The sequence below is a fragment of the Cricetulus griseus genome, chromosome 5 (assembly GCF_003668045.3).
Source record: "Cricetulus griseus strain 17A/GY chromosome 5, alternate assembly CriGri-PICRH-1.0, whole genome shotgun sequence".
Classification (NCBI taxonomy): Eukaryota; Metazoa; Chordata; class Mammalia; order Rodentia; family Cricetidae; genus Cricetulus; species Cricetulus griseus.
In genome coordinates, this window is record NC_048598.1 from 67,013,667 (window position 1) to 67,027,925 (window position 14,259).

The window sequence follows — 14,259 nt, forward strand, 5'->3', positions numbered from 1 at the left end:
GCATTTCCGCCCCAAGGATCCCTTGGGTCCCAGGACACACTTCCTAGTCGCAACTGCGCACGTGCCTCCACTGCTCAGTGCAGCCTGTTAGAGCCGCTCGGAAACATGTCGCAATTACAGATGAAAATCCTGCGCAAAAAGATCGAGAAGCGGAACGTCAAGCTGCGGCAGCGGAACCAGAAGCTGCAAGGTGAGCTGTGATGAACCCCGCGGTGGCGAACGATGTCAGGAACCCCGAAACTACGCCGTACGCCGGGCAGCTTCCGGCGGGCGCCTGGGACGCGCGGCTGAGCAGGCCGCCTGGGTCTCAGACCCCGTGGGCCTTTCGTTGGTCCCAGCCTTTGCCCCCGTGGGTTTCTGGGTTCAGGATCATAGCGGGAGGCCTGAGGCTTGCTTACCAGGCTTTTGCTGGCTGGGCATCCAGCAAAACCTACTTATGCCCCTTCATGTGAGACTCCCCCATCATCTGTAGGCCCCACGTAGAACTTTAGACCTGGGTGCCATCCATTTCCATACCTGACTTTTAATTGCTGGATCTCATCTCCCGCCCAAGCTTAGGAATTTTTTTTCCCTCGGCGCTCTTCCAGCAATGATACTGCTTTCCTCTACCTTCTGTCCAAATCCTTTCTCTTCATTCCTTCAGCGATCCTCATGTTAAACGCAGAACCCTCTCCAACTTCTTGTCACACCCAAATTAGTTTGTAAATCCCTTAACGTCTTGGTTTTGGCACAACAACTTTAAATGAAAAGTTGACACAAATGTTGTTTTTCTTGATGTAGTTGCTGTAGTTTGTTAAGGTTACCCGCAAGACTTAAATCAGTGGTCTTCAAACTTCCTAATGCTTCCTAATTATTTTGTTGCTGCTTCATAACTGTAATTTTGCTACTGTTATCAATCGCAATATAAATACCTAATATAGGACCCTTTGAGGGTCGCGATGTACAGGTTGAGAATCGCTGGATAAATTGTTGGGAAATGCTGGGGTTTATTGTCACATCCCACATAATATTCAACAGATAATAATGGAAAGAAAGCCTAGAGGGTGCGACAGATTTAAGGTAAGTTCTTTCATTTAGTTCCTGTAAAATAATTAACACTAGTAGCTACTTGGTGTGTGTAATATAAACTAAAGGTGGCATCGCTTTCACTCTCCCTTTTTCTATACACAGGGAAACTTTGTAAAGATATTTGGGGCTTTCATAGGGCAAATGAGAGATTTTTCACTAACTGAATTTTCAGTTCACCAAAGTCTAGGAAAGTTGAGTTTGAATGATGTGAAATTATATAAGCAGTAGTTGTGATAGTTATGGGACTATGAACTAAATGTCATTCGATTGTGTTTGTCAAATACTTAATGTTAAAAATATATGTCTTATCGTTGCTGTTTTCTAATTCCATTGGTTTAAATATATGACATTGTTGACATTTTCCTGTCACAGACTTCTGTATAGCCTTAAACAGATAAGGTCTTTTTTCTTTTCTTTTGTTTTTTGTTTTGGTTTTTCAGGATTTTTCTGTGTGTCCCTGGCTGACTGTCCTGGAACTTGCTTCGTAGACCAGGCTGGCCTTGAACACACCTGCCTCTGCCTTCCAAGTGCTGGGATTAACGGCATGTACCACAACACCTGGAAAAGAAAAAAGTCTTTTGAAGTTAAAATAAAGCAACTTTACTTTCTTGGCCGGCCAGTTTGCTCGGTCGGTCGCTCCCTCCCTCCCTCCCTCCTCCCTCCCTCCCTCCCTCTCTCTCTCTCTCTCTCTCTCTCTCTCTCTCTCTCTCTCTCTCAAAATAAAAAGTGCCTTTTCTATACTAGAGCACCAACAGGTAGTTTCAGCAGTGAACAAAGAAGGAAAACTAATTGATTGGGGTTCCAGACCCCATGGAAATTTCTCCCTGGGAGGCCAGTGTTTATAAGTAAGCTTGTTCTTCCTTGTCACAATGTAAGTTCTGTGTTTTTTAAGCAGAAGCATGGGATTCAAGCGAATCACAACCTCAAGATGGAGCTGTGCTTAAAGAAGGAAAAGTTAAGAAAGCCAAAAAGCATTCTGTGAGTGTGGACTCGGCAGATGCACAGAGTGGAGGCATGCCTGAAGAGACAGTGGGGAACTCAAAAGTTAAAAAATTACCTCAAAAACCTACCACTTTAACAAATGGTGAAACAGCAGCAACGCCATCTCCTGATTCAGAACCAAAAAAGAAAAAGAAGAAAAAGAGGAAAATGGGAAATGATGCAGGGCCTGGTGGGTGTGTTTTCTTTGAGTATCGGCCATTCAGATAGCTTTTCAGCTGCTGTTCACATCCTTCCATTGTTGTGTGTGTCCAGCTTTCCCTGTGCACCAGCCTATTGGTAGAGACGGGAGGTGCATTTTAGTTTTTTCCCCCAAATTTGTGTCATGTTTTTAAATTTACTAACCTTAGAAAAAACTCACAATTGGTAATTTCTTTAGATTTATAATACTCTCCAAAGGGGTGGGGGGAACAGTTAGTTGGGCTTTTTAAGTAAACTGAATATACCATGGCATAAGTGTTTGCATTTTGCATATTTGAGAGTTTCTGAACTTTAATTAACACTGTGTGGTCTGGGCTGGTAAGGGGAAATATCTCCCTGGTCTTTATTGTATGAAGGTACTTGCTAATTTTATAAGGTACCTCTTAATTTACTTGTCTTTTTACTGTGTATTTTCTACAACCCCTCTCCTTGCAGAGTATATAAAATAACATGTAGGAAAGTTGTGAACAAGTAAAACACTGATTTCCAAGTGAGCAGAAAATACAGGCAGGGTTTGAACAGCAGGAGGGTAGAAGGGGAAAGTAAATTCTGGTGAAGGGGTGAGCCTCTTGTTGAGACGTGAACAGAGGTGGGTGGGTGAGCCAGGTCAGCAACCCCTCCAGCTCATTTGAACCCAGTGTGCAGTGTTTAAGAGTCATGGGTAGAATCTACTAGACAGTAGATTGGAGCCATCCTGTGAAAGTTGATTACAGAGGTGAGAAACTGGAAGACTCTCCTCTTTTGCCACTTATAATTTCACAGCCACCCAGTTTCTACCACCCAGCTGAGGAACCATTGTCCTTGCTTTAGTCTTAACTGTCGGTGGTAGCATAAAGAGCCTCAAGCTTTTAGTATTCATCTTCAAAGCAGAATTAGCTTGCAGAAATTTAATGGCAAGAGGAGAAAATATTGGTGTTTGTATGAATTTAATTTAAAATTGGGTTAATTGAACGTGGGCTACTTTTCTCGTGAAGTGTGGAGCTGTTCTGACATTACTTAGTGGGACTTTAAAAAATCTTTTTAAGGATAGGGAGATACTTTAAGAAACTTTAAAACATTGTTTTGTTTGCAAAATCATTTATACCTCAAAATTTTAAATAATGAATAAGACTTCCTGAGAAAAAGTTTATAACAAATAAATGTTAAATAATGTTAAACTTTGAAAAATATTTCTTTACATTATAGATCTTTTGTTCTCGTTTGTTATTTTAATAATTAAGGGGTTTTATCTGTCTGCTTTTTTTGTTTTTTAAACTAAGACACCAAAAAATCGAAAACGGAAGAAAATGCTGGGGCTCACGAGGAAGCAGAAAGCAGTGTGGAGAAGCCGAACGACAGGGAGGTGCCCAGCCTGCCCCTAGGACTGACAGGTGATGGCCAGGGACTTTGCTTAGAAGCATCACTTAGAGTTGCATGATTGAAGGTTCCAATGTGACTTTTAATTAACAGGAAAAAAATAGCAGCAAGCAATGATTTTTATAGCTTTGTGCTGACTTTATCTTCTACTTTGTAATACCTAGGCACTGTTTCCATGCTTTTTTTTTTCTGTTTCTGGATGAAACAATAAATTCTAATCTAAATTCTTGATATTTAAGAACCACAGAAACAGCCGGGCGTTGGTGGCGCACACCTATAATCCCAGCACTTGGGAGGCAGAGGCAGGAAAGTCTCTGTAAGTTCAAGGCCAGCCTGGTCTCCAAAGCAAGTGCCAGGATAGGCTCGAAAGCTAGGATCCATCTGCCTCTGCCTCTGCCTCTGCTCTGCCTCCCTAGTGTTGGAATTAAAGGTGTGTACTACCATTGCCTGGCCTCTATGGTTAACTAGTGGCTAGCTCCACACTCTGATCTTCAGGCAAGCTTTAGTTGTTATAGCACAAACAAAATATCAGCACACAGAGCCATCCCTCCAGACCAGTGTTTACACTTCAATTCTCTGTGGATTATTTCCTTGTTATTACCTGTTAATGCTCCAGCATGAGTCTCTTATTACTGTAAAAATGCTCTTCCTTTTTTTTTTTTTTTTTTTTTTTTGGTTTTTTGAGACAGGGTTTCTCTGTGTGGCTTTGGAACCTATCCTGGCACTCGCTCTGGAGACCAGACTGGCCTTGAACTCACAGAGATCTGCCAGCCTCTGAGTGCTGGGATTAAAGGCGTGCGCCACCAACGCCCAGCTGTGACAGCACTCACTTTAAACAGACTAGCTTACTGACAGTGAACAATCTTCCCTGTAGGCGCTTTTGAGGACACTTCATTTGCTTCCTTGTCTAACCTTGTCAATGAAAACACTCTGAAAGCTATAGAAGAAATGGGCTTCAAGCGCATGACTGAGATCCAACATAAAAGTATCAGGCCACTTCTGGAAGGCAGGTACGGTTGGCATTGGTACTGGGACATCGTGTCTGCTCTTAAGACTGTGGAGTTGTAAAAGAAAGCATCTGTACCCCGCTGCTTTTGTTCTCGGTGTGGATTCATGTCTGGTTTATGTTAAAGGCTTGAGTTACTTACTAGTGTTTGAAGAAAATTGTAGCAGTCTTCCTTTGTGAGTTGAGTGCATACCAACATGACTAGGCAGGGACTGTGCTTTGGAATTCTCACTTAGTGCCTGGAACCTGCTCCTAGCTCATGGTGTGTTCAGTATGCATCTGCATGAGTCGAATGAATGTCCTTCTCTTCTGCAACTAAGGGATCTTCTGGCAGCTGCGAAAACAGGCAGTGGCAAAACGCTTGCTTTCCTCATCCCCGTGATCGAGCTCATTGTCAAGTTGAAGTTCATGCCTAGGAATGGTAAGTGTCTGTCGCTGTCTGCTGTAATTAACAGGAGGTGAGCCTTGTGAGGATTTGTGGAGATGGCCTTCTGTTACCCTTTGCTTTTTAGGAACAGGAGTCCTGATTCTCTCTCCTACCAGAGAACTGGCCATGCAGACTTTCGGCGTTCTTAAGGAACTGATGACACACCATGTTCACACGTATGGACTGATCATGGGTGGCAGTAACAGGTCTGCTGAAGCACAGAAGCTCATCAATGGCATCAACATCATCGTGGCCACCCCAGGCCGGCTCCTGGACCACATGCAGAATACTCCAGGGTTCATGTACAAGAACCTCCAGTGTCTGGTTATTGATGAGGCTGATCGTATCTTGGATGTTGGGTTTGAAGAAGAATTAAAGCAAATTATTAAACTTTTGCCAGGTGAGTAGGCAGCATCTGCATGGGACTCAGAGAGTAACTAGAGGTCTGTGGTTGGTGATCTTGTAGGAAAAATACTGCTTTAATACCAGAATTTTACTGTGGCTATGTGAGGAGTTTGTATCTGTCAACTTCAGAAATAATTTGAAATGCATAAAACTTCTGCTGACTTCTCACAGAACATTACCATTTCATAAGATGGAGTGCAGGCTCACTGGTTTTAATGAAAAGATTCCTTGTAAGCGTTGAGCTGTTGGACTGAGTCCCTTCTCCCTGCCATCCATTCTTATCTCCATGTAAGCTGTCTTAGCTTCTGTGTTTTATTCTTGGCTGAAGTCTTTCTACATGATAAATTGCTTCTATTTAGTAAGGCTAGGATACTCTATGTTGTACAGTGCTGTACTGAAATATATAGTTGACAGAAGAAACCCATGTAATTAGCCAGGCATGGAGGCAGGAGCTGAAGGTCATTCCTGGGACCTTCGCTCCAGAGTTTGACCCCAGAGCTACATGAGACTCTGCCTCAGAAAAATAGACTGGGGCCTAGTGGGGTGGCTCAGCAATTAAGAGCACATACTGTTCTTGCAGGGGACCCAAGTTTGGTTCCCGTCACCCACACCACATGGCCACCACCTGTAACTCCAGCTCCAGGGGAATCCAGCCCCTCTAAATAAGGCTTCTGGGGGCACCTTATTTAATACACACACACTTTAAAAATAATAAGTAGACCATTCAAATTAAAGTCCGTCATTTTTGATGTTCTAACATGTGTAACCCTTGAAAATCACAGCTGCAAGCAAGATGATGGGCATGTCCTCCACCTGAAAAGTTCATGCCCACTTGCATACAACCCCCATACGACTGTTCACCTGCTTTCTCTGTCCTTACTCATGAGCTACATTTTCTAAAACTTGTAGCTTCTTTTAGATTCTCAGTGGTGTTGCATTCTGAGTACAGTGTGTTTTTCATTTCAGCTGTTGACAGGTGTGTGTGTGTGTGCTGTTTGTGGCTGTTGACATTTCCTATAAATGATCACTACAAGTTGTGGAATTATGTAGCTCTTTTTCTCATGAATAACTTCAAGAAGGCATTGATGGTGGTTGGGGAAACCTTAACTACCCATCACTTGGGTTTAATTTGCTTAGGATAGATTTGTCCATTCCACCTAAGTTACCATGTTTATAGACCTAAAATTCACAATACAACCTTCTCTCCCCCTCCCCCCCTCACAGGGTTTCTCTGTGTAGCCTTGGAGCCTATCCTTGCACTCGCTCTGGAGACCAGGCTGGCCTGGAACTCACAGAGATCCGACTGCCTCCCGAGTGCTGGGATTAAAGGCGTACACCCAGCCGGTCCTTCTTACTCTTGGTGATAGCTGGGGAATGCATACCAATAGCATATCCTCTCTTCCTGGAGTTTCTGCTTAAAATGTAAGCATTAAGTGATTGTGAGCTTGTTTGGAAGGTTTGGGTTATTTTTGTGTTGTTTCAGTCCGCAGGCAAACCATGCTCTTTTCTGCCACACAAACTCGAAAAGTTGAAGACCTGGCAAGAATTTCTCTGAAAAAAGAGCCATTGTATGTGGGTGTAGATGACGATAAAGAGGTTGCCACTGTGGATGGGCTTGAGCAGGTACTGTTTATAAATAAGCTTATACACATGAAAACATAAGTAAGTAAAGCCCTATTGGGTCTTACTTGGTGTTTCCTTATATTTGTTTAGAATGATCCACAGAGCAAGTGGATTGACAGATGTAAATGAGAGCAAAAGACATAGGTGTGGGGTCTTAGACTTGCGTATAAAATACTGTGAACTCAGTGACCGGCCATCATCTGTTCAGTTGATGCTGCTTTTTATCTGGGAAGCATTATCGGTTGCTCCTGATTTTCAATGCAGCTAGAACTTGGTTTTAGTAATCTCCATAAAGTGCCATGAATTTGGGAGATAGAGAGCAGACTAACCTGGTGGAGCAGGAGCATTGTTGTGCAAGGTGGAAAAGAGGTATCAAGTCTAACTGAGTTAATGGAAACAAGTTTAATCTTAAGAAATTGTATGTGTTTGTGAGAGTGAGTGTACATGTGCCTTCCTGTCTTCCTGGTCACTCACCATTTGAATATTGAGGAGTGTCTAATTTGAACCCAGGGCTTGCAGACTCAGCTAATCTAGCTAGCCAGCTTGCCCCACTAATCCCATCTCCTGAGCGTTGGGATTACATAGTGGCTGCTACACTTAGCCAGCATTCACAGGGGTGCCAGTTGGTCCTCAGCCCTTTTACCTGCTGATCTGTCTTTGTAACCCCAAGGTAAAGTCTTGATGAGTAAACAGTTCTGTATAGTTGGAGTTGATGAAGTCCTTAAATGTGGCAGAAAGGCCTTGCAGTATATTGCTTTTTGCTTACTGAAGCTGAAAATGTCCTTGTGAGTAATCTGTTCACTTGCACCATTTCAGGGCTATGTCGTGTGTCCCTCTGAGAAGAGGTTCCTTCTGCTCTTCACATTCCTTAAGAAGAACCGGAAGAAGAAAGTGATGGTCTTCTTTTCATCGTGTATGTCTGTGAAGTACCACTATGAGCTACTGAACTACATTGACCTGCCTGTCTTGGCCATCCATGTAAGTGGTTCGATGGGCTTGTTGAGAAATGGGGTAGGCCTGTGGAGCTCTGTGCATTTGGGGACTGGAGGAGTGGTTCGTCTCCCAGCGGATGATCAGGTGGTAGGGAGTAGAGGGGACAAGGATCTGAGAGCAGCTGTAGTTGAACACCGTTGTATGTTGGGAGGGGCTGACCTAAGCACTGGTTGAGTGTCCATGTTCCTGCAAGTACCCCTCATGCGTGCTCTTAAGTTCATTGGATCACACACAACAGGAAAGGGGAAGGGTATTGGTTGGGAAGAGGAAAGGATCTGCAGGAGTGGGAGGGAACAGGAGAGAATAATGGGGTCAGTGTGATCAGAGTATATGATTCATGGGAAACTGTCATAACTAAACACAAGTAAATGCAGGCTAATAAAAAGAAAGTACTAAAAAAGAGTGTGGGACACCCTCTCCCTCATAAGGCTTGGGGTCCAGTTGGGAACATAAGGCCTGGGCCGGTGTAGACTTTAAGTGTGGTGCAGCTTCACAGTTGACTGGTTCTACATTCAGCTCACAAACAACGTGAATGGATTTTTGTGCTCTTGTTGCTTTTGAATCTAGGGGAAGCAAAAGCAAAATAAGCGAACAACCACGTTCTTCCAATTCTGCAATGCAGATTCGGGGATACTGCTGTGCACAGATGTGGCAGCCAGAGGGCTGGACATCCCTGAAGTGGACTGGATTGTTCAGTATGACCCTCCCGATGACCCCAAGGTAACCGGTGTCTTCAGAGTGGATCTGTGTGAAGGAGTGCACTTGCTTCCCAGAGAAGCATGTCCGTTCATATCCATGACGCTTACCTGTATGGAACAGCCATTTGGTAGGGTATTAGTGGTGTTAATAAGTGTCAGGGACCTTTTGAGGCCAAAAAGGGGCATGTGTATGTGTAAAGAGGTTTGAGGGTTGTTGGTGACTTTAGGTTAGGAGCGTGAGATGTGTCCAATAGTGTCTGAAGGAAATAGCAATTGCATATAAAGTAGGTAAAAGTCAGTAATGTCTGTAGCAAAATAGGTACCCATGTTAAGGCCAGCCCTGGTTGAGTGCATCTGTAACCCCAGCAGTGGCAGGAGGAAGGAGGAAGATGGAGACAAATGGGTTCTGAGGGTCACCTAACTAAAACAGCAAGTTCCAGGTTCAGTGAGAGATCTGCCACAAAAAACAAGGTGGAGAACGATAGAGTGAGACACTTGGTCTATACCTCTGACTTCCACACATGCACGCAAGTACCATACATGACAGTTCCAATAAGCAGTGAGATGGCAATACATTGTTGGCTAGCATCCAAACATGATTCTCATAGGAAGTTACTTTGAAGATGAACTACACCTAATAGTTACCTTATTAGGTCAGTGTTGATGTGACTGGCTGTGGGGCTTCTCTTACACTGTGTTGGTATGGCTGGTGTGTGTAGCTTGTCTTGTCTTGGTGTTTGGCCCTGTTAAGGGGTGGAATCTGTGGAGGGCGTGCTGGCCCAGTGTGCGGCAGTTGTGGTGAAGGTGAGGTTGGCCCTGCCATGATTGCTATACATTTGTGCAGGTGTGCTGGCATGTTTCCTTCCCATTTCAGGACACAGTCAAAATGCTGGTTGTGGACTCATGACGAGGTCATAACCCAGCTTTTCTTGTCTTGCCACAGGAATATATTCATCGTGTGGGTAGAACAGCCAGAGGTCTGAATGGAAGAGGGCATGCCCTGCTCATCCTGCGTCCTGAAGAGTTGGGTTTCCTTCGTTACTTGAAGCAATCCAAGGTAAAAGCCTTTGTTGGAGATTCCTAAGTTGAGAGGAAACTCCTTGCTATGGGATTCTTCTCAGGTACCATCTCTATGGATGGCAGAGTAGGGGTTGACTGAAGTTGAGGTGGTGCTGTCAGAACAGGTGCAGCAGGTGACTAGATGAGATGGTGTGTGCTCATGGCCCAGGAGGCATTGACAGAAGGAACCGGCCCAGGGTCAATCTCCAGCTTCCTCTGCCTGTTGGGGCTCTCCTTTCCAGTTCTTTGCAGCCCCATTCAACCTTGTGCTCCCCCAGCAACCCTGCAATCTGCTGTGCGCATCTCAGAAGAGCAGCAAATCTTTACTCTTCTGAGCCAGCCTCCTCCTCCCTCCCTTGACCCTTTCTGACACTTTGTGGTCCCCAGTGCTTTGCTATCTCAAGTCTCCTGTGTAGCTGTCTTTCAGCCCTCAACTCAGCCTCCTGCCACTCCCTTCAGGGTTGACCACTGCCCTGGCTCTGCTCCCCAGCCTGTATTTTTGGGAAAGTGCTTTGTATATTTTCTGGTCACCATCTGCTCAATTCCCAACTTACCCGGCTTTGCCCTTACCCCAATTTGCTAGAACAGAATGCATCCAGACTACATTTGACCTTGTTGATAGGCCTAGTAGGTACATGGCAGGCCTGCTTGTCCCTGACACTGGCACAGTCTTACCATATGGATTTTCCTTTTCCTATAATGAGGTACAATTCCCTGAAGTTGCCCTGAGGCCTCTGTACCCTGGTGTAACTACTCTTCCTGTATCTCCACAGGACAATGGTTTTGGCAAGTTGTCTGATCTCTAGCCCTCTGTGCTCCCAACATACAAATGCTCCATCACTTACGTGAATGCTCTATAGAACCACAAGCATGCTGTCTAAGCTAGTCCTTACAGACTTATGTTCTTCCCTAGTCTACAGCACAAACACAGGTTCTGTGCTTTCCCAGTTAGGTAAGGGGTGCTGACTGATGAATTCTTGGGGGAGCTAGAGTCATTTAGGCATGGGCTTTGTGTCATAAGCATCAGACACAAGGCAGAGTGGTATTGAGGCCCCTCTCCTGATATAGAGAAAAAGCAGTAGTCATCCCTGGCATGGATTACACACCTGTAATCCTGGCAGCCAGGAAGCAGAGGCGGGAGGATCTCAGCAAGTTCAAGGCCAGCCAGGACTACGTAGTGAACCTCTGTTAGGAAAAAGGAACAAAGTAGGTAGCCATTTATCACCCTGAATGCCAGGGTCTGGGAGATCCTGGGGAAAACAGCCTCAGCAGCCACTTTCTCCTGCTCATTTCCTCACCTCAGCTTGTGAGGAGGAAGAAATGCAGGCACCACTTAAGAGTCATGCAAACTCAGCAGGGCAGAGATGGAACAATACCCTGATGACAAGAGGGCATCTCCCTTCAGAACCAGCACTGCCCTTTGCTGTCACCACCGATCAGACACTTCACCTTTCATGCAGCTAAAACTGGGTGCCCCTCTTACTGATATTTGAACTTTTGTTTCTCTAGGTTCCATTGAATCAATTTGACTTTTCCTGGTCTAAAGTTTCTGATATTCAGTCTCAGGTACTCGTTTTGTTTGTTTTAAGTATCTTCTAGGGAAGAGATCACCTGTGCCAATACTGCCTTATGGAATTTGGGGGTCACTCCCCCAAGCTCCCTCCCTGATGCTGGCTTGGGCTGTGGGGTCTTTAAGGTTTCCTTCTGCTTGCTTCCCCAAGAGTTCAAAGCTAGATCAAGTGTACTAGGACGAGTGTTTCTGTAGGATAACTGTTCTGATAGTTGATGTCTGCCATTTTCTTTGTTTCAGCTGGAAAAGCTGATCGAAAAGAACTATTTTCTCCATAAGTCCGCACAGGAAGCATACAAGTCCTACATACGAGCATATGACTCCCACTCGCTCAAGCAGATCTTCAATGTCAACAACTTAAATTTGCCTCAGGTTGCCCTGTCTTTTGGTTTTAAGGTCCCTCCTTTTGTTGATCTGAGTATCCTTTTTTTGTTACTTACATTGTGCTGCAATTAAGGGCCTTAGCGGGGCTGTTGGAGCTTAGCAGTGAGTTGGCACAGCTGCCAGGCAAAGGCTCGGATGTTCACCCTAACCTGTGTGCAGTAGCATAGGGCATGGGACTAGGAAAGGACCAGCAAGGACTGGTCACTGAAGTGGGTATTACCAGAATAAGGCAGCTCATGATTTAAATCTAAACAACTAGGGAGGGCTCACTGGTTAAAAGCATTTTCCCAGCAAGTCTGGCAACCCAAGTTTGACCCCCAGGATGCACAGTGGAAGGAGAGAGCCAAACATCTCAAAGTTGTGGCATACTACATCCATACGCATAGAATAATATTGGGGGTGGGGAGGGTATAACTGTTAGTGAAAGGCAGGTAATTGTGTCTTTCAGGGTAGAAGTAGAGAGGTGGGAAGAAGCTAGAGAGAGCTGGTAAGAGCTTTCAGGGTTCCCAGCCTCATATAGCCATCAGAGGGTTATTTATCTACTAGGAAATGGCAAGACTGGCCACCGAAAACAAACCTACGCCTTGCTCCAGGTAAAGAGCAAAGGGGCCTTCCAGTTGGTTCCATTGTAGCCATGCATGCGTGCATGTGTTTATGTATTGACTATTTTCAGAAGAAAGAATCCGATACAAAGAAGACTGTTTTTAATGCTGCTACATAGCTCGTGAGGGGATTCCAGGACAGATTGTTTAAAGTCATTCCTATTCATTTTGGTCTACAAGCTTATTGTCAGTCCTGGTCTCCTGCAGGTTCATTGTCCAGCCTCAGCCCTCATGTCTGCATTTGTCAAGCAGAGAAGTGCATGGGGCTAGTGCTGGGCATATTGGGTTTCTCTAATGTATCCTGTCCTCTTTGTTGCTTGGCTTCCTTAACATTCACCTGTAGATGTGAGCAGCCATGATGGCAAGCTTAAAAAGAGAGGAGGTGGCGGTGGATTCGGCTACCAGAAATCAAAGAAAGCGGAGAAGTCCAAGATCTTTAAACACATCAGCAAGAAGTCAGCAGACCGCAGGCAGTTCTCTCACTGAAGGGAATGGCTTTCCACCTGGACTGATTTTGCCCTAACTTCCCCTTTCTCTTTAAACAGGAACTTTTTTATCACCTTTAGGATCTTTTTGTCTTTACTATGATGATAATGTTTTATTTTTAAATATTCCCATAAAACAAATCATATTGTTTTAATGTCTTTTATATCTTTCCCTTTTGGTATAAAAAGGGTTGCAGTGATGGAGAAAATAGGCCTCTTTTTATTTCTTAGACCTTAACAATAACATGGAGTCCTGGAAATTCCACAAATATATAAGGGCAAAGACTGCTGGGAGTAAATATATGTACACCTTTAGTGGTGTTGTTGGGGCTCAGAAGAAGACTCTGTGGATAAAGTGCCCACTGCACAAAAACTGGAACCTGAGTTCAACAGACATGAAAACATGGAGCATAGCAGTGCTTGTAACTCCAGTGCCATGGAGCCAGGGACAGGCAGGTCCCAGAGCTTCCTGGCCAGCTGGCCAAAAACAATTCCATGTTCAGTGGGAGACCCTGGCTCAGCAGTAAGGTGGAAAGCAACTGAGGAAGGTATTCCAAAGTAACTTCTGGCCTCTACATGTGCACACATCAACATGGACATAAAAGTAGTACGGCTTTTGTGTATTCCTGGTTTTTTAACAATAGGGGTTGGTTGGTTGGTGGGGTTTTGTTTTGTTTCCAGAACACATGATTGGGCTGCTTAAAATACAAGCATAGTAGGGCCTGTAAAGTTCCAGCATTCCTACAGCAAGATGGGAGATGAAGACAAGTGAATCATTGGATGACTAAGGCCAGTGTTGTGGGCAGTCCACCAGAGATGACCACTGAACCACAGTGTGTAGCCAGTTTTGAAAATCTTGATTCCAGCTAGCTGGGACTACACTTAAGTATTTGAAACCCAAATGTAGCCCAAGCATTTAGAGCAAGAGGCCTTTATAAAGGCAAAAGGCCTGTGCTGGTATCTTGCTCTGCAGCAGCAGCAGAGGAAGGGTTTGCCCAAGCAAGCAGTTTAACAAGGCAAGAGAAACTGGCTGGGGCATCTTAACCTTAGGTTTCCAAAACAGAATTGGCTAATTTCCAATGGGATTCTCCATCGAGGATATCAAATTCTAGTTAAACTGAAATGGCCTCAGCAAGAATACAAAATGGAGGAACCTCTGCACTATCTTGCCCTGCCACAACTAGAATAGTGTATTTAACAATACAGAAGGCAAAAAGACTGACAGACATGGTTGTCCTCCTGAGAGCCCTATAAACAGTCCATTGCAATGGCAGCTGAAAGTGAACAGAGGTCAAGTAAAACAGTGGTTCAGTCACATCTTAGGAGTCCTTGCACCCTAGAGTGTTCTGTATGGCATTTGACCACAAAGCTGTATTTTGTTGT

General features: G+C 44.6%; 1 protein-coding gene across 4 annotated transcripts; it reads left to right on the forward strand.

Moving 5' to 3' along the window:
* The first annotated feature begins 5 nt into the window (after nt 1-5).
* Nucleotides 6-13,035, forward strand: Ddx18 (DEAD-box helicase 18). 4 transcript variants are annotated; one of them, XM_035445018.1, is made up of 14 exons: nt 42-190; nt 1,018-1,059; nt 1,961-2,239; nt 3,528-3,638; nt 4,499-4,634; nt 4,951-5,051; nt 5,143-5,457; nt 6,946-7,085; nt 7,902-8,063; nt 8,646-8,798; nt 9,720-9,833; nt 11,345-11,401; nt 11,646-11,823; nt 12,735-13,035. In XM_035445018.1, the coding sequence occupies exons 3-14, from the start codon at nt 2,083-2,085 to the stop codon at nt 12,875-12,877; spliced, it is 1,767 nt and encodes a 588-aa protein (XP_035300909.1). In that variant the 5' UTR covers nt 42-190; nt 1,018-1,059; nt 1,961-2,082; the 3' UTR covers nt 12,878-13,035. The 4 variants fall into 4 exon arrangements, with proteins under 4 accessions (XP_027273582.1, XP_027273583.1, XP_035300909.1 ...); XM_035445019.1 differs by having other exon boundaries at nt 1,964-2,239; XM_027417781.2 differs by lacking the exon at nt 1,018-1,059 and having other exon boundaries at nt 6-190.
* Nucleotides 13,036-14,259: the final 1,224 nt, after the last annotated feature.

What these genes read in the sequence shown, in the direction of transcription:
- Ddx18 (XM_027417781.2), top strand. Translation starts at nt 106, where the DNA reads ATGTCGCAATTACAGATGAAAATCCTGCGCAAAAAGATCGAGAAGCGG. An exon ending in GCGGAACCAGAAGCTGCAAG is followed by an intron (nt 191 to 1,960) that starts GTGAGCTGTGAT and finishes GTGTTTTTTAAG; the next exon opens with CAGAAGCATGGGATTCAAGC. An exon ending in AATTATTAAACTTTTGCCAG is followed by an intron (nt 5,458 to 6,945) that starts GTGAGTAGGCAG and finishes GTGTTGTTTCAG; the next exon opens with TCCGCAGGCAAACCATGCTC.